The sequence below is a fragment of the Mangifera indica genome, chromosome 12 (assembly GCF_011075055.1).
Source record: "Mangifera indica cultivar Alphonso chromosome 12, CATAS_Mindica_2.1, whole genome shotgun sequence".
NCBI classification, from domain to species: Eukaryota; Viridiplantae; Streptophyta; class Magnoliopsida; order Sapindales; family Anacardiaceae; genus Mangifera; species Mangifera indica.
In genome coordinates this window covers 7,346,141-7,364,402 of record NC_058148.1, presented here as the reverse complement: position 1 = coordinate 7,364,402, position 18,262 = coordinate 7,346,141, and the positions used below count along the sequence as shown (strand labels likewise).

General features: G+C 31.0%; 2 protein-coding genes and 1 non-coding gene across 3 annotated transcripts; all 3 read left to right on the top strand.

The window, feature by feature from the left end:
• Positions 1–1,304: 1,304 nt before the first annotated feature.
• LOC123193311 (glycylpeptide N-tetradecanoyltransferase 1-like) lies at positions 1,305–3,726 on the top strand. The gene is made up of 3 exons (XM_044606213.1): positions 1,305–1,555; positions 1,676–1,752; positions 1,874–3,726. Exon 3 carries the CDS (start codon positions 1,933–1,935, stop codon positions 3,235–3,237), a length of 1,305 nt encoding a protein of 434 aa, XP_044462148.1. The 5' UTR covers positions 1,305–1,555; positions 1,676–1,752; positions 1,874–1,932; the 3' UTR covers positions 3,238–3,726.
• A 1,325-nt stretch (positions 3,727–5,051) lies between these two features.
• LOC123192170 (U-box domain-containing protein 4-like) lies at positions 5,052–6,383 on the top strand. The gene has a single exon (XM_044604622.1). The coding sequence runs from the start codon at positions 5,182–5,184 to the stop codon at positions 6,181–6,183; it is 1,002 nt and encodes a 333-aa protein (XP_044460557.1). The 5' UTR covers positions 5,052–5,181; the 3' UTR covers positions 6,184–6,383.
• Positions 6,384–17,970: 11,587 nt separating this feature from the next.
• Positions 17,971–18,044, top strand: TRNAN-GUU. The gene has a single exon. It is a non-coding gene; the product is annotated as a tRNA-Asn (tRNA).
• The last annotated feature ends 218 nt before the right edge of the window (positions 18,045–18,262 follow it).

Here is an 18,262-nt window from a genome sequence, read left to right as displayed (position 1 = left end):
TATATTTGATTGAAAGTAATAAAAAATAAAAATATTATATACACCTATTTTTTGGTATATGCATGATATGTTATCATGTGATTGGGTGATACTTTATTTTTTATTCAAAATTAATCAATCATTTGATAACACATATTAAGTGTGTATCCACTTATGTATTTAAATAGGTACATATAATTTTATTATAAAATAATATTAAGATATTATTTTATTTAAATGTTTTTAGGTACAATCATTATAAAATATTCTTGTTATATTAATTGAAAATTGGATTATTTTTATCCTAAAAATTTAATAAGGATAAAATTATAATAAAATCAAAATTATTTTAGTAATCTTTTAATGTCTTACCCCTGTATTACATGTTACACCATCATTGGTAATATAAAATTATCAAATTTTTTATTATTTGACAAACTTACAAAGTAGTATCAGATAATCACAATACTGAACATCCCTTATATAAAAAAAGAGCGATTTTATACATTTCACTTTGAATATACAATTGAATACACACTTATATATGTCATCACGTAATTAAATATTACTTTATTCTTAATTCAAAATCATTTCAATTATATAATGATATATATTAAATATATTTCTATTTGTCTACTCAAATATGGGCACATAGTTTTAAACTATGGTAGGACAAAATCATCCTGTTAAATGTAGCCGTATTTGTTTTATTCATTTTTCCTGGTTGATCATGCCATGTATAAACAATTTAATCAAATCATTTAATGTAAAACTAATTAAATACTAATAAAAATAAATTTAGATAATTAATTTCCAACTAATTCAGAACATGGGTGGAACTCTTATCGAGGAATGATAATTTTGGTCCCGATTTAAGATTCTTGATTATCTTTTACCCTAACAAGGAGAAGATTTTTTGATAAAAACAAAAATGAAGATGAGAATAAAAAAATATATATAATAAGAGATGAGAATATATGTGTCTCCTCTCCGCTTTTGTCCCCATTCCCACAACTTTATATTAATATATATATTTAAAATATTAATATATCTTTATAATTTTAGATTATTTATATTTTTTAAATTTATTTATGTTTTTTTGTGTATATTAAGATGATTAATATATGATATTTGTGATATTTAAAATAGTAAATCAGTTTTATTTTTTTATATAATTTTATTATTTAATAAATTTATATTATATTTATAAAGTATTAAAAAATAATTTTTTTTCTGACGGGATGAAAAGGGACGAGAAGAAGATTTTTTTTGTTTTTATAGAAATAGAATGAAAAATCTTTACCATCTCTCTAACAAAGACGCACACCCTGCAAGGACCGGGACGGGAATTGCCCATCCCTAGTCTTACTCTTTATTAGAGGCCAGGCCCATGAGATCCCGGACTTGGACCCTGAAAGAATCCCAAAAGCGTTTGAAGTGAAGGAGAAGATTCTCTTGCCCTCGCTGTCTTCACTACGCACTCTTCTCATTTCATCAAAATCAACGAATCTCTTTCTCGAATCTCTTCTCTTCAGCTGCTTCCTCCCTCTCTCTTGTCGTCGTCGATTATTACGAGGTGTCCGTCCATCCGCTGCTCAAATTTTGTTCGGTTTCTCTTTGTTATATTTCAAGTTAGCGAATCCCCTCTTATTTGATTAATCTGATTAGGTTTATATCACTTTTTGTTTTATTGCAGTTTAAACCCAATGTAACTCGGCGTTGAAGTATCAGTTTCTCTTGTTTCTTCGACAATCTCGGCCCTCCACTGAACCGGTGAGTTTAAATTTTATAGATCTGTTATTTTTATTTATTTTCAATCGAACATACATACATATTTGTGTGTTAGATCTGTATTTGTACTTATTTTTTTAATATTTATGTGTTTATTGCTCAGGGAATTTGAATTTGTTGGTAAGAGATTGAAGATTGATTTTTAAATTGATTGTTTGTGGCATGGGGGATAACAATTCGCCACCTGAGTCTCCAAAAGAGAACCCGGATCAAAAGTCAGACTCAAACCCCGTTGCTAAAAATGATAGTCAATTGGAAACCATAGTCAAGCTAATTCCAGACTCGATGTCCATGGGAAAGAGACACAAGTTTTGGGAGACCCAACCAGTTGGTCAGTTTAAGGATATTGGGGACAGTAGCTTGCCTGAGGGTGCAATTGAGCCTCCAACCCCGTTATCTGAGGTTAAGCAAGAGCCGTATAATCTTCCAACTCAATTTGAGTGGACGACTTGTGATATGGATTCGGAGGAGACTTGTACTGAGGTTTATAATCTCTTGAAGAACAATTATGTTGAGGATGATGAGAGTATGTTTAGGTTTAATTACTCCAAGGAGTTTCTTAGGTGGGCGCTTCGCCCACCTGGTTATTATCCCAGCTGGCACATTGGTGTTCGTGCTAAAACTTCCAAGAGGCTTGTTGCTTTCATTACTGGTGTCCCTGCGAGAATCAGGGTACGTGATGAAGTTGTGAAAATGGCAGAGATCAATTTCTTGTGTGTTCATAAGAAGCTTAGGTCTAAGAGACTGGCTCCAGTCATGATTAAGGAGGTTACTAGAAGGGTTCACTTGGAGAATATTTGGCAAGCAGCTTATACTGCTGGAGTGGTTCTTCCAACACCTATAACAACTTGCCAATATTGGCATCGGTCTTTGAACCCCAAGAAACTTATTGACGTTGGTTTTTCGAGGCTTGGGGCGAGGATGACAATGAGCCGAACCATAAAGCTTTACAAGTTACCACATTCTCCGGCTACCCCAGGATTCAGGAAAATGGAGTGTCGTGATGTACCTGCTGTTACTCGGTTGATTAGGAACTACTTGAGCCAGTTTGTTGTTGCACCAGATCTTGATGAGAATGATGTTGAGCACTGGCTTCTTCCAACCGAGAATGTGGTGGATAGTTACTTGGTTGAGAGCCCAGAGACTCATGAGATTACTGATTTCTGCAGCTTCTACTCTCTTCCTTCCTCTATACTTGGGAATCAAGCACATTCAACTTTGAAAGCTGCTTATTCATACTATAATGTCGCCGCGAAGACTCCATTGCTTCAGTTGATGAATGATGCTCTTATTGTTGCTAAACAAAGGGATTTTGATGTCTTCAATGCCTTGGATGTTATGCAGAATGAGACTTTCCTGAAAGAACTGAAATTTGGACCAGGTGATGGGCAACTTCACTATTATCTTTATAATTATCGGTTGCGAAGTGCGATGAAACCATCAGAACTTGGGCTTGTACTTTTGTAGTCTTCCAACATTGATTCCGTGATTTTGTTTGCTAAGTAGTGTGGTTTTGCTTTAATATTGGCCATTCCTCTGCATCAGCAACAAATTGTCACAATTTTCTGCGCATGTGACATTAGATTTTAAGGGGTTTTTAAGCATAAGCTGCGTAGACGGTAAACATTGTTGTTGACAATGGGAATTGCTTTTTGGACTCAAATAACACTGGGATTTTGTTTCTCTATTGATTTTCAGTTCTGCCCTATAAACTTGTTCCTTTTTTTTTCTACCCAGCATATTTACTGAACTTTGTATAACGTCCGGTTAACTCTGCAGTAAAACTGATAGTTTGGAGTCTGTTGTATTTCATTGCTAGCATTTGTTTGTTGTTTTGTTGACTGTACGTGGTGACATATTTTGCCATCAGTAAGACCTGAAGTTTGATGTCTAAAACAGCAAGAATGAACTATGTTCATAGCGACTTCTTACAATCCATTTCAATTGCTTCCCACATGTTATTCTTGATTTATTTTTATTTATTTATTTATTTTGGATAATGTAATTGATTTTACATGCTTGCATTTTCTAATATGACAAATGCTTTATTGATGCTAACTGGAAATACTTCTGTAGTTTGCCTTTCATAGGTGCTGCCTTGTGAGCCTAAATTAACTTTGGTAACATATTTCATATTTGGGCATCTTCCTTTGCCAACTAAAGTTAACCAAAGGACTTCATGTCCGTCTCCTTTTGACTGATGACCCACTTTAATCTAATCTTGTGAACCAACTCTTATGCTCTGCTCCAGCTATTTCTAGCAGAATTTTGGTGTCAATTTAAAAGCAAGTTGTTTTATACTCCTTATGAATTTAAATTAATTAAAAAAGATTTCTGACAAGAGGGATAAAAGAGAAATTTTCTGGGTATGGAAGAAAAAATTTGGCGGCCTCCTTGGGTTGGGGGAGTTTCATTGTTCATTTGTCTGTTTAAAACTGCAGTTCTTCCTCCCAAGTAGGGCAAATGTCACTTTAGAATGTCTTCACGCAGAGTGTTCTGAGCCGGGATGAGAAAATGCACTCTTCAAAAAGGAGTAAAGCAGATGCTTGCCATGAATGTGCTCAGTGAATGTCCATTTTCATGACATTAGAACTTTTTTAAGGCGTGATTGCAACAGGATGGGATAGGGCTAGATTTGAATTGAATCTGTTTGAGCTTGACTCGAACAAACTTGAAACGAGACAGCCTTATACAAGTTCATTCGAGCTCGAGTTACTCATCAAATTTATCAATTAAAAATTTTGATACAAAACAATATCGTTTTCGATTAATATATATTAAAAAGACATCATTTTAATAATAAAATAATTAAAAATTTGAATTCAAAATAAATTAAACTGAATTTGAATCTAGTTAAAATCTATCTTTTACAAGATCAATGAGCTCGAGCTTGAACCTTTTACAGTTGGAAGTGTTCCCTTATAAATAATAAATCCTATATGTTTGACATATTTTAATAGCCCCCCTCCCTCGTTCGGGAAAAATAAAAAAACATTAATATCTTAACATTGTTGGCATATTTTGAATGCTGAATTGATTGGACTTGAGTGAAGAAGAATAACCAAGAATTCATAAAAAAATTTGATTTAGGATTGCATTTCCAATTTGATTACAGAAAAATTAAATATATTTAATATAATAATATTGTAAGTGTTTATTTTTTTTATATCAATATTTATATTTGTTATTATACGATTGATATTATTTTATTTTTAATTTAAAATTATTTAATTTTATATATAAATATATATATAAAAAAATTTTAACCTGAGTTTGGATTTGTTCATAACTGAAATGGCGGCTTTCCTCTGAGACAACTACTAGAAGGCCATTTTGGAAATTTCAACCGCGTGTTTGATGGATAAGGTTTGAAAATTTTTCGTTACTTTTTCTCGCCAAACAAACACATGAATGCAATCTCAGCCTCCTTCAAACCAAACACAAACCAAACCCGACGGCATGGAAGTTAAACGCCGCACTCTCCTCCGCTCTTTAGTAACCAAGCTCGGCTCCGTCTCCGAACAAACTCGAGCCGAGGCTCTCAACGAGCTCCGTTTCATCTCCAAACAAGACTCCGATAGCCGACACATTATGGCCGAGGCCGGCGCCATCCCTTACTTAGCCGAAACTCTCTACTCCTCGTCACACGCCGCTCAAGAGAACGCCGCTGCTGCGCTTTTAAACCTCTCTATTACATGTCGCGAATCTCTCATGTCCACGCGCGGCCTCCTCGACGCTATCGCCCACGCGCTCCGTCACCACTCCTCTTCGACGTCCCCTGCCACCGTTCAGTCCACCGCCGCCACGTTGCACAGCCTCCTGGTAAACGAATCTTACCGTCCCATCATCGGTTCAAAACGTGATATTATTCACTCTTTAATTGAAATTGTGAAAACGCGTAACTCTCAGGCGCGTTCGATTAAAGACGCGTTAAAAGCGTTATTTGGAATCGCGCTTTATCCTTTAAACCGCCAACAAATCATCAATTTGGGCGGAGTTCAGCCCTTGTTTTCGTTGATTGTTAACGACGGTAGAATTGGAATTGTTGAGGATGCCACAGCGGTTATAGCTCAAATTGCAGGGTGTGAAGAGAGTTCAGAAGAGTTCAAAAAGTCTAAAGGGGTCAGCGTGTTGGTGGATTTTTTAGATATGGGGACAGGCTGGAGTGCTCAAGTGAAGGAGAATGCGGTGGCGGCGCTGTTGAATTTGGTGAGTTATGGAAGGGAGAGTGTCGGGAAGGAGGTGAGAGAGGCGGGACTGAAGGTGGCTGATGGTGTTGCTCACGTAGCACAGAATGGAAGCACGAAAGGGAAGAGGAAGGCCGTGGCATTGTTGAAAGTATTGCTTGAGGGAAATGTGGTGAGAGATTCACCCTTTTATAGCTTGCTAAATGAATCAAATTTATCGTTTTGAATTGAATAGATTGTTATGTTTGTTTGTATGTATACAATTAGGAGTTTAGATATATTGATACTTGAAATACAGATTAAATTAATTTGGTTCTTACGTTATTTTGTTTGTATAGATGATAAGATTCAATGTTATGACAATAATATGTATGACTTTTATTCTTCTTCTGGCATAATAAATCTACCAGCTATGTTTTAGTTGTTTGTTTCTTGTTTAATTTTTGTTTAGTGATTTTTTCTACATGAGATTGTATTTAGATAAAGGAATTTGGATAAACTTTAATAATTTCAACTATAGATTCGGCATGATGGGTTATTTTTGGAGATATCATAGGAAATATGTATTGGCAAATACACTCTTAGGATAATGTCAACGAGGGATTATATTTGGAAAGCTTAGAGGATATATGTTATGCCAAATACACTCTTAGGAGAATTTTAAATGGGTCCAAGCTTGCATGTTTTTGCTTTATTCTCTTATTTGTCCTCGCAATTTTGAATTATAACATTGTTTTGTTAGAATGAAATTTGGATTTGAATTAAGTGGAATCAGGGTCTAGTGTTTAGTGTTGTTTCCCATTAAAATAACCACAATTTGATATACTTATCATTTTATCACTGAGTTTCATTTTGCCATATGCAGCATAAATGCTGACTTTTCAAAGTAAAAATTCATAAGCTTCTAATCTAAGCATAACATTGAGTTTTGCTCATTCAGAATTAAATTGGTATTTAGTTGTTGTCTCATCAAATTGTTGACATTTTTTTTCTACTTTATTGAAGAGTACACTTCTTTTCCCATCAAATTGGTGTGGAAATATATAGGTTATGTGTGAATATTTTCTTTATGTTCTCTTGAAAGGTCCTCCACAACCAGAACTTGGAATTTTGACATCCAAACTACTGATATACATGACTATCCAACTCTCATTATCTATTTTGGTTGTTGAAAAGTTGAACTTTTACACACACACACTCTCACGCATAGGCCCTTGTGCTTTTATGGTGTGGAATGCATACATTTATATGTTGTGAAAACCAAAAATATTTGTTTTCCTTGATGTTGGCGAGGGCTTTGTTTGGCATGGATTCTGAGTACTTGTGGAAATTGACTTTAAGTAAGAGTATCTCTAAGATGAACAAAAAGATGCTTGTGGAAACTGACCTATGTTGAAGAATCTCTCTGAGATGGAATACTGGGCAAAACAGTTCAAATCAGCTAACCCTGCCTTTATAATTGAGTACTTTCGGGTTTAAATAGAGAACAACTAATCTGAGGCAGGGGAATTGGAAACGACCTATGGATAATACATTTAAACAAGATAATACGTTGCTTATGTTATCAGAATTACTGGGTTCATAATAGTGGGCACAAGTGTACTTTGTTATTCTGAAAACTTTTCTTTTACTGTAAAAGTGTCCGCACCTAATGTTTTTCCCAGTTTAGTTTTCATTAATTTACATAATACTTATACCATTATCGAATTAGGTATTTTAAACCTAGTGAGTCTTTTATATATTTCCAAGGTAGATAGGTTAAGTACGCCATTTGAAATCCATATATGATAGATTTCATCCTGCTGCATGACATGAAAAGTTCTTTGTTCGTTCGGAATTCCAGTGGCATAAATGAAGTTGAAATAGCATTTGAATTCTAATAAGAATTTATTAGAGAAGAATGCAAAAACTAGCTATTCTCTTTCTGTGTACATATGAGAGCATTGTAACAACTGTTTGTTCTCTGTTTTTTTATGGACCTCACATTCTCCTCCGGAGATTTCATGCTGGGCTCATAGAGAATCAAGTTTAGCAGCACACAGAAAACATGCATTTATTTTTTAATATTATTTGATCATTCAGAAAGAGAAGAGCTGGTTGTAGACATTGACAAGGGCAAGCAAACTTTAATCTGGAACAGTGACATTTCATTCTTGATTGAAGTTTCTATTAGGCAAACTTTAAGGGCTTGCTTTATATTATTCTACATATTCGAGATTTAAGTTATAATGAAATGAGGTAAGAGTACTATTTCCATCAGCATTGGTCTATTAGGTCAATTTTTTTTTTTTCCTCTGTTATCCATCTTAGCAAGTAATATGATTAATAGTTTTAAAATTGAATAACTAATGTATATATTGACTTGTTCACCGTTGACATCGGAAGACCATTTTGACTTCGAAATTTCTCCCGCTCCCAGCTAAGGTTGGAATCAAATTGAACGCAATATGATTTGAGTAAAACCAAGCTTGATCTGGCCTCAAAGTTATTTAAGCTCAATTTGTTTGAGAGGAATTAAACTCAAGTCAAACTTTAGGTTTGGTTTGATATTGTAGATGGGCAAAAATGAAATAAAATGATATTGTTTTGATATATATAAGTTAAAATAACATTATTTTAGTCTTTATGTCGAAGTTTTTCATGCTCACAAGTTTGACAAACTGAATATCTTTAAATCTTGAACTTGAAAATGTTATACTCTTAGGATAAAGCTTAAGTTTAAATTTATTTTAGTTGAACTTGTTTTGGGTTTATTTAAATTAAACTTAAATAAACTTGATTTAAGTCCAGGTCTACTCTTAACTTTTAGTATACGAAAAGCTTTGTTAAGGGAGTTTTTTTCATGTCCCAGATAGATTTTTCAATCTGAATGATTTACCCAGTCTTAATGATCCAAAAGTCTTGACACTTTAATTAAAAAATGTGGGAAGACACATTCAAGACCAAAAGTGGGGGACCATAATATTAATATTTGGTGAGTATTCTTGAACTTTATTTACCAACGTGGCTTCTTTCTTTATTTTATTTTATTTTTTAATATCTGATATGAATGATTCAGATATATATCGAACAAAAGTAAAAATACGGTTATATTGAAAGGCTTGACCAAGGAATTCAATGTGAATAACTATGCAAAGACTTGAAAATAAGATGATGTTGGCGTGTATGAAGAATTATGGAAAAGAAAAAAATTATTTATATGTGTATAAATTATTTGTATGTGTATATTATAAAAAAATTTAAAACAAACTATTTTTATTTTTATTTTATTTGTTATAAAAAACCTCACCTAAATCGAACTGTTACACTTGGCCAGAACTAATAAACCTTGAGTTCAGAAACAAGGTAAATTAAGAGTTTTTTCGCACATAAAATTTTTTTTTTATCACTCAAATTTTCATTGAAATAAATGAAAAAACAATTTAAAATAAAGAAGGAAAATAAGATCGTCAACTCAAAATTTTGATTTAAGTTAAGACAAAATTTTCCAACTAGGTAATAGTTATTATATTATTATTGGACTGTAATAAATGGCTGAAATTAGTGTAAAAAAAAAATTATGGTAAATTAGTTCTTCTCTTTGTTTAAATTTACTTAATTTTAACTAGAAAAAGTCACTATTAAGCTCAGAAAATGAGATTCTGAATGACCTTTAATCAATGGCTATAGTGTACAAGATCTTTTTAGGTCGAAATCTGTTTTGATTAATATGAATTTAGTTCAGCGGCTGCTTCAGTGAAATTTTTTTAAGGCCAAAAGACTTATTCTCACCAACATTTAGTATATTTTTAAACTCTCACTCATAAAGTTTTAAAAACTCAAATATACATCCGTCATTTAATTTCTATTACAATTTTTCGCTATGAGTAACAATAAAATCGTTATTTTATTAATTATATTTAAAATATATATAATCTTATCTCATCCCTTTATGTCTCTCTCAAGTTTTAAAAATTTATAATTTTACTCTTTCTCAACTTTTTCAATGTTAAAAAGTGACTTTCCCTTACCCCCTCTCCCTCCACATTCCTAAGGTTTTTTTTTTCTCTTTAGTCACCATCTCCAACAACAACCACTATCTCCACTCTTTTTCTTACTTCAATAGTCTCTCTCCTCATAAGAAGAAGACAAGAAGATGAAAATGCTTCTTTGTCTTCATCGATGAAAACACTTCGTCAAAGCCATCTTCCTCTTTTTGTTGGTAGAGAGAGATTATGAAGAATTTACGTCTTCTTTCTCTACCACTTGGAGTGAGCCATGCAAACTTCTTAGAGTGATTTGAAATCAGGTCTTTCCAAAGTGGTTGGTTACAATTTTGTTTGTTGTTTTCCCTATTTGGTCTAGATTTAAGAATTCCAATGCACCAAGTCATTTCTACAGGTCTTAAGAACCTATCTATCATGCTATCACATAGATTATTTTTCACAATAGATAGATTGTTTTTGTGTCGCCCGATAGCAATCTATTTATTATAGTATCACTTAATAGATAGATTATTTTCACAAAACGTTCATATAAAATACAAAATTTGTGATACGAACCTTAGGAGGTGTGGTTCTCCAAAAGTTCGTATCACATTGTCACCTAATAGATAGATTTATTTTACAAAATGGTCATATCAAATAGAAGTGTTATCATCCAATAGATAAAGTACTTTCACAAAATGGTTGTGTCATCAAATACAAGCGCTGTCACTCAATAGATAAATTGTTTTCACAAAATAATCCTGTCTGTCAAATAGAAACATCGTCACCCAATAAATAAATTACTTTTGTCAAATATAAATGTTGTTACTAAATAGATAAATTGCTTTCACATAATGTTCCTGTCAATTATCAAATACCATAAGTTTCACATAGAACTATTTTGATGGCATTTGAATTGGGGCATCGGTTGGGTAAAATTCCAAGTGCCCCTTATAACAACCAAATGGATGAAGAGGTAAGATTTTCCCGTTTGTTTACGTTTTCTTTTTCGTGTCTTTCATTTGTTCTGGTATTATTTGGTGGTTGTTGTATGGTAAAACAGTTAAGGGTTTGTGTTGTTGATTAGGATGCAGTGATTTGAGATAATTTGTTGTTGTATGGACTTCACAGACCTGACAAGAAACCGAAGTCGAATACCCTCCAGCTCCTTTCTCTACCTTTCTTCTTATTTCCATCCTCATCATCTTGTAATTCCTCTGCCACCAGCTCTTTCATTCCCTTTCCCTTGGCTTTGCTCCAGCCCATAATGTTGTGAAGCAAGCAAGAAGATGGAGAGAGAGGGCGGAGAAGAATTCGCAAAGATTTATTAAAAGAAGGTCCGAAAAAAAGAAGGGGAGATGGGGCCGGAAGAATTGGTGAAGTTTGGTGACCAAATTTTCTTTATTTATTTTACCTCTGCTCTCTTCTAAATTTTAAATGCTATTATTAACCATTGTCTTCTTAGTCTGATTCTCTATACTTTTCCAGCTTTCCAGTTTGGAGTTTTGGGCTTTTCAGATTCTTGTGTTCTGCAAATCGTGGTTAACAGATGAAAAGTGTGAAAATGTAATGTTTTAAAACTTTGGGGTTGGCTGTAAGAGGAAAAATATGAATAATATGAAACCAAAGATTGGAAAATGTCAGGTTTATGAATAATGCACTTATTCATCAAATTTTAGTTTTTCATATGTATGTATACAAGTATGTTAAAAATGGTCCATTAGTAATTTATAATTAAACTAACATATTCAAATAATTTGGAGGCATTTAGATTTTCGAATGTTATCCAATGAAACTTTGTCAATGGACTAAACCTTCTATGGGAATAAGTCTTTTGGGCAAACTTAGACAATAAAATTATGTAGGCACGCTTTTGAGTATACAAATTATATATCATTATATGATTGTAAGATTTTGAAATAAAAATAAAATAACATCTTAGAGTGATACATATAGCATAAGGATAAAATAATGTATTATCTATATATCTAATTATATATTAAATAATGAAAAAAATATTATTATGGCACTTATTTATTATTAGTATTGGTATTTTGGGTGTGTGAGGTTGGCTGTATATGCCCAAAATAAATATCTTCAAGACCATGTTCTCATTAGAGTTGGTTTCAAGTTGAAATGACCTTAAATAGAGTGAAACTCATTTTCGATTTGTTTTGTACTTAGACTCATCAAGTATGGAGAAACATCAATTCGTATTTGGCTTATTTTGGGATTTAAGAATTCGTGATTCGGCTCGCACCTAACTTAAGTCTGTGTAAACAGGTCGAACTTGACTCAAGTTCACATGAGATGTTCATCTTAGCTTTCTTAAACGACATTGTTCTTTTTAATATTTTTTAATGATGTGAGCCAAACACAACCTTTATTTGAATTCAAGTTCAGGTTCGCTTTTTCTACTACTCCCCAGTTTGTATTCATATTTAGGTCCATTCAAATGAAGCTCATTTGGAGTTTGAACAGACTCACTTCGAATCAAACCCTAATTCTCATAGTAGATATTAGCATAATTTTTATAATTATTTTTAATAAGTTTTAAAGAATACTTTAGTTTCTATTGAATTTCCCATTTAATTATCATTATGCCAAGTTCAAGCTAAAAATAGTAGTTCATATGAAGTAATTCAAATTTTTTAAAATTTTGATGTGTATTGATGAACACTTAAAAGTGTACATTTATTAAGAATATGAATCATGTTTTATATTTAGAGTATCATTATATATATATATATATATATATATATATATATATATATATATATATATATATATATATATATATATATATATATATATATATATATATATTTTTTCTAACTTAAACATTTTTGTAGTCTTGACCCTACAAGGAAAACTTTTGTCCCTAATTTATGATTAGTGGTCATTTTTTATGCAACAATAATAAAATAGGCATAATTCTTAATCTAGAAGTAGAATGGAATCAATCCTTAGACTTGTGGAAAAAAAAACATAATTCCTCTACAAAGTTGAAGAATATTTTGAAAATCAAAGCCAACATTCGATAAATACACTACATTAATACTTGGATTATATCTCACAAAATATATATCTTGCTTATATGATGCTAGGTTCTAGAAGATGTTATATATATATATATACACACAAAGTTTCTTATATTATATATAATTAAATAATTTTAAATTAAAGATAAAATATTAATTAATTATATAATAACATATAAATATATATATATATATATATATATATATATAAATATATATATATATATATATATATATATATTTTAAATGATATATATAATATTGCCCGTAAACTAATTATGTTAGCACTCGGCATGTCAAATCATTTAACAATTCTTTTGCCCTAAGTTTGACACCGGTTTCAAACCTTAATTATATTTTAGGATTAGTAACATAATAATTGCAATATTAACAAACCAAATTAGTTCCGTACATAATTCGGGTTCATTTATAGATGCCAAAACATTTCAATGGAATTAGACTGTTTATAAGTTGATTATTTATATACTAAAGAAATAATTTTATAAGTAATGGAATTTTTTTAAATGCAATATCATCTTTTCTTTTTTAATGTAATTAATAAGAGGCTTTTACAAACGTAGTAAAAGTTTGAACCAAAATTTTCTCTCTTCGAAGGTCACTAAAAGAGTTTTTTGGTTTGATTCTTAATATAACTAATTTGAACTTTTACTGAAAAATCAAATTTCAAATAATCAAAATGCTAGATCATATTTAAAAAAAAAACAAAAAAGTAATCTGTGTACCGAAATCTTAATTGATGTATGTAAATCATAGAAGGTTTAAACCCATTAATTGATATTTGATAATATTGGTGGTGAAAAGACAAAGGAGCACAAACAAAAACAAATGATGAAGCTGAAGAAATTTTAAAAACTAATTATATCTTCTTACCGGATAGGGATGGTAATCGAGAGGGGTGGGAAGGAAATCTCAATCTCTGTCCTTATCTCTATCTCTATTATAGGGATAAAAATGATTCTTTATCCCTTTTTCCCACGAAAAAAAATCTTTTTCTCGTCTCTATAGAGAAAAATTCCCTCCCCATATTCGCAAAAAAAAAATCTCCTCTTCATACATTCTAAATACAACATAAATATATTAAAAATAAATGAAGTAAAATTAAAACTAACCCACTATTTCAAATATAACAAATATAATATATTAATCATTTTAATATACACAAAAAAAATATAAATAAATTTGAAAATCATAAATAATCTAACACTATAAAGATATAGTAATATTTTAAGTAAATATATTAATATAAAGGGATGAGAATAGGGGTTGGGCAAGGAGAGAACACATGTATTCCCGTCCCCAATTGCGAAAAATTTTTTCATTTCCTTTCTCGTTTTTATTGGAAAATCTCCTCCCTGTTAAGGTCGGAGAGGGTCAAGGCTCCTAAAATCCAACTGAAAGTGCCATCTCTATTACCTGAGGTTAGGAAAAACCATAGATCTCTTTCTTTTAACTCGTATTCTGCAAATTTTCATTTCAAATATCAATAAAATTATAGGTATAAATATACAATTTAAATATATAAATAATATATCATCACGTGATTAAATAATTTTGAACTAAAGATAAAATAATATTCAATTACATAATAATAGATCATATGTGTATCTAAATTGTATATCAAAATATGTACATATAACATTACTCTTTAAATATAGTACCATTGACAGAGAAAAATTTTGATAAACAAGAAAATTATTATATAACCCTTAACAATTTTTTTTTTCCATTTTAACCTCAAGAGTCATTGTTGATGATTTGTTCAAATTCAATATAAATAGCATCAATTAAGGTGTTAGTGAGGTATTCAAGTTTTTATTATTAAATGTGCTTAATGTAATATCTATTTTATATTTTTCCGAAATCAACCCTATTCAAAGAGTATAAAATATCCTTTAAAATTACAAAACCTATAACTATCTATAGATACCACTCTTCCCAATCATAAATAGATATTATGTTATATGATAACACGACTTAGAATTTGACCTATTCAAAAGTTTAGTCTAGATCAACCGTTAGTCTGATCAATTAGATTGGTTGTTTAGATGAGAAGATAATTAAAAAGGATTTTGTTAGTTTTTTTGGGGGTTTAAACACACACACATATATATGAGAGTGATTTCTTGTATATATTCTATATAAGGAGTACGACATAAACTCTAATCGTCAATCTCCTCTTCAATAACTCTTTTTAACTATGAAATTATTATTTTTCTGCTCCTCCGATATAAATATCATCATTTGATTCATTATTAATGTTGATCTAATCATTTTCAATGTCGATATTAGCATTTACAACATTGATCTCATCATTTCATTCATTTTCACGTCAATCTCTTTGTTTTTAGCTTTAATTCATAATGACCAATTAGTCATTCATGTCCTAAACCATTCATTCACTTACCATCTAACACATATTTCTTGATTTATATGAGATTCAATATATCCCATCGCCTTGAATCACCCCTCCATCACTTTTACCAGTTGAATAGTCTATCTTATGTCAATTTTAAAACCATGATATTAAGATAGGGCTGACAATAAGGAATGGCGAGATCGAATACCCTATTCCCCATCCCTGTTTCTATAAGAGATTTCAATTCACGTCCCTATTACTAGGATAACAACAATTTTTTGTCTCTCCCTATCCCCTACCCTACCCACAAGAAACAAATCCCCTTCTCATATTCTCTAAATATAACATAAACATATTAAACACCAAATTAACTAAAATTAAAACCAACCTATTTCAAATATCACAAATAACTTATGTAACCATTTTAATATGCACAACAAAAATAAAAATAAATTTAAAAAACATAAATAATCTAAAATTACAATAATATATTAGTATTTTAAGTGAAAATATTAATATAAAAGGGTGGGGATAAGAGCGGGGCAAGGTGGGGACATAATATATCCATGTCCCTTATTACAAAGATATTTTTCATCCTTATTTTCGTTCTTTTTTCCATTTTTATTGAAAAATCCTCTCCTCATTATGGTTGAGACCCTAAATTTATATCAAAATTGTCATCTCTAATCAAACACATTAATAGTTTTAATGTTGGGAGTGAACAATTTATAATTACATGTAAACTAAAATGATATTATTATAATTTAGCAAATTAGAGATTTGATGAGAGGAGAAAGGCCAACGATACTTTTGAATGAGGAATGAATACCCACGTTCACATAATAAAGATGGTTTCTTTTTTAGGAATGATTTAATTGGAGTGCTGGTAGCCTAAAACTATTTGAAGAATTAAAAGAAGGAAATTACAGTCAAATCCTTGGTGTCATGTTGTAAGCAGCATACAACCATCTTTAAAGCCAGCTCCCTGAATTTATTTTCTTATATTGGACCTGTTGCAGAAGGTGGATTTTCCACCACGTGAGAAGACTATGGCCATTTTATAATGTGAATGCATTAATGACCTTAGAAAATTTGGTTTGAAAATGTTATATGCTTGTCTGGAGGGGCGGCTAAGATTTGTATAAATAACCCCCCTCCTCACTTCAATTAGATACATTCTTCTTCCCTTCATCTGATTATATAATTGCTCTCTTAATTTCTTCTCACTTCTTCTTCTTCATTATAACAGGACCAACTCCTTTTCAACCACTTTTCAATTTTCTTGTCAATGGCAACTCCTGTTTTTTATCCTTTTTCAACTTTCCTTTCTTCTGCATCTCATCTCTTCTTCTTCAATAAATTTGAGAATAAATGTTAGGCCAAAAGATTTATTCCCACCCAAAGTTTAGTGTATTTCTAAATTTTCATCCGTAAGATTTTAAAAACTCAAATACCCACCTATTATCTAATTTCTATTAAAGTTTTTTGTTAAATATAAAGGTAAATTCATCATTTTAACAATCATATTAAAAAATATATAATTTTATCTTATATCCTCACATCCCCCCTTCCCCGATTTTAAAAACTAATAATTTTACCCTATCTAAACATTTCCAATTTTGAAAAGTGCTTCCTCTTTCCACCCTTTTTCCTTCATTTGATTATCTCATCTCACCATTGGCAAAGTCAAACGAAGATGTCATATTTGTCTTTGTCTCTTCTGCTTTCGTCTTCAAATCTTTGTCGCTTCAATTTTTAAATCTCTATCTCTCATTGTCGTCTCTCTTTGTCGCTCCAGTTTGGTCTCTCTCCATCGATAGACAAAGAGACTAAGATTTGTCTTTTCATCGATGAAGTCAACATCTCTTCATCTGTCAACAAAAAGAGAGAGTTAGCTAAGGGTTAGAATGGGAAGAGAAGGTCGTTGTCGTCAGAGATGATGGTCGGAGAGAAAAGCAAAAAATGACGATTTTACTCTTATATCTAATAGAGAATTTGAATAAAAGATAGATGATGAGTGTATATTTGAATTTTTAAAATCTTACCAATTGAAGTTTAGAAATATACTAAATCTTGGGTGGGAATAAGTCTTTTGGCCTAAATATTATTAGTTTTATTTTGTTTCTTATAATATATATTCAAAGTCATGATTTCCCGAAATTATTATAAATTCTTCATATGTTTTCTTTATGTTTTGTTTCTTTAAATTAGTAAATTTATACAATGTTAAATATATAATCATTCACATAAATTGTTAATTCCAACCCCTTGGGGGATATAAAATGTTGTTGTGATTTTGTTAAACAATTAAAATATGTTTACATATTTTTGAATACACAAATATGTTACCCATATTTTTAAGAGTGTAAGTCTTCTAATTTAAGGAGAAATTATGATGAGTCAACCTGTAATGTTGTTAATCTCACTTTTTCAATATTCAATTGATCGTGTGATTTTAAATTAAAAATAAAATATATTTAATTATATAATGACACATATAAGTGTATATGTATTTGTATTTGTATATCCAAAACGAATACGCATAGTATTGCTCTTCTCCTTAAGTTGTAGTGTGCTCTTTTTAATTAGATAAACGATAATAGTTTTAATGATTAAAGTTCTTCGAACATGCTGGAATAGCTCAGTGGGTTAGAGCGTGTGGCTGTTAACCACAAGGTCGGAGGTTCAAGCCCTCCTTCTAGCGTTTTTCTAAACTTATTATTTTGCTTTTTAATTGAAAGTATGCCTTTGAGATTTGAATTCTTATCTTATATTCTCTGTCTTCAAAGTCTAAAATATATTCTGAGTTGAATAAAAAACTGTTTTTAAAATGATTCTATGCAAATAAATTATGTTTAATAAGAAAAAAAAATTGTTTAAAATACAATATCTCTAGGTCAAAAACATAATTTCCCTCACCCA

Excerpts from the sequence above, each read along its gene's own strand:
- LOC123193311 (XM_044606213.1), top strand. The coding sequence starts at position 1,933 with ATGGGGGATAACAATTCGCCACCTGAGTCTCCAAAAGAGAACCCGGAT.
- LOC123192170 (XM_044604622.1), top strand. The coding sequence starts at position 5,182 with ATGCAATCTCAGCCTCCTTCAAACCAAACACAAACCAAACCCGACGGC.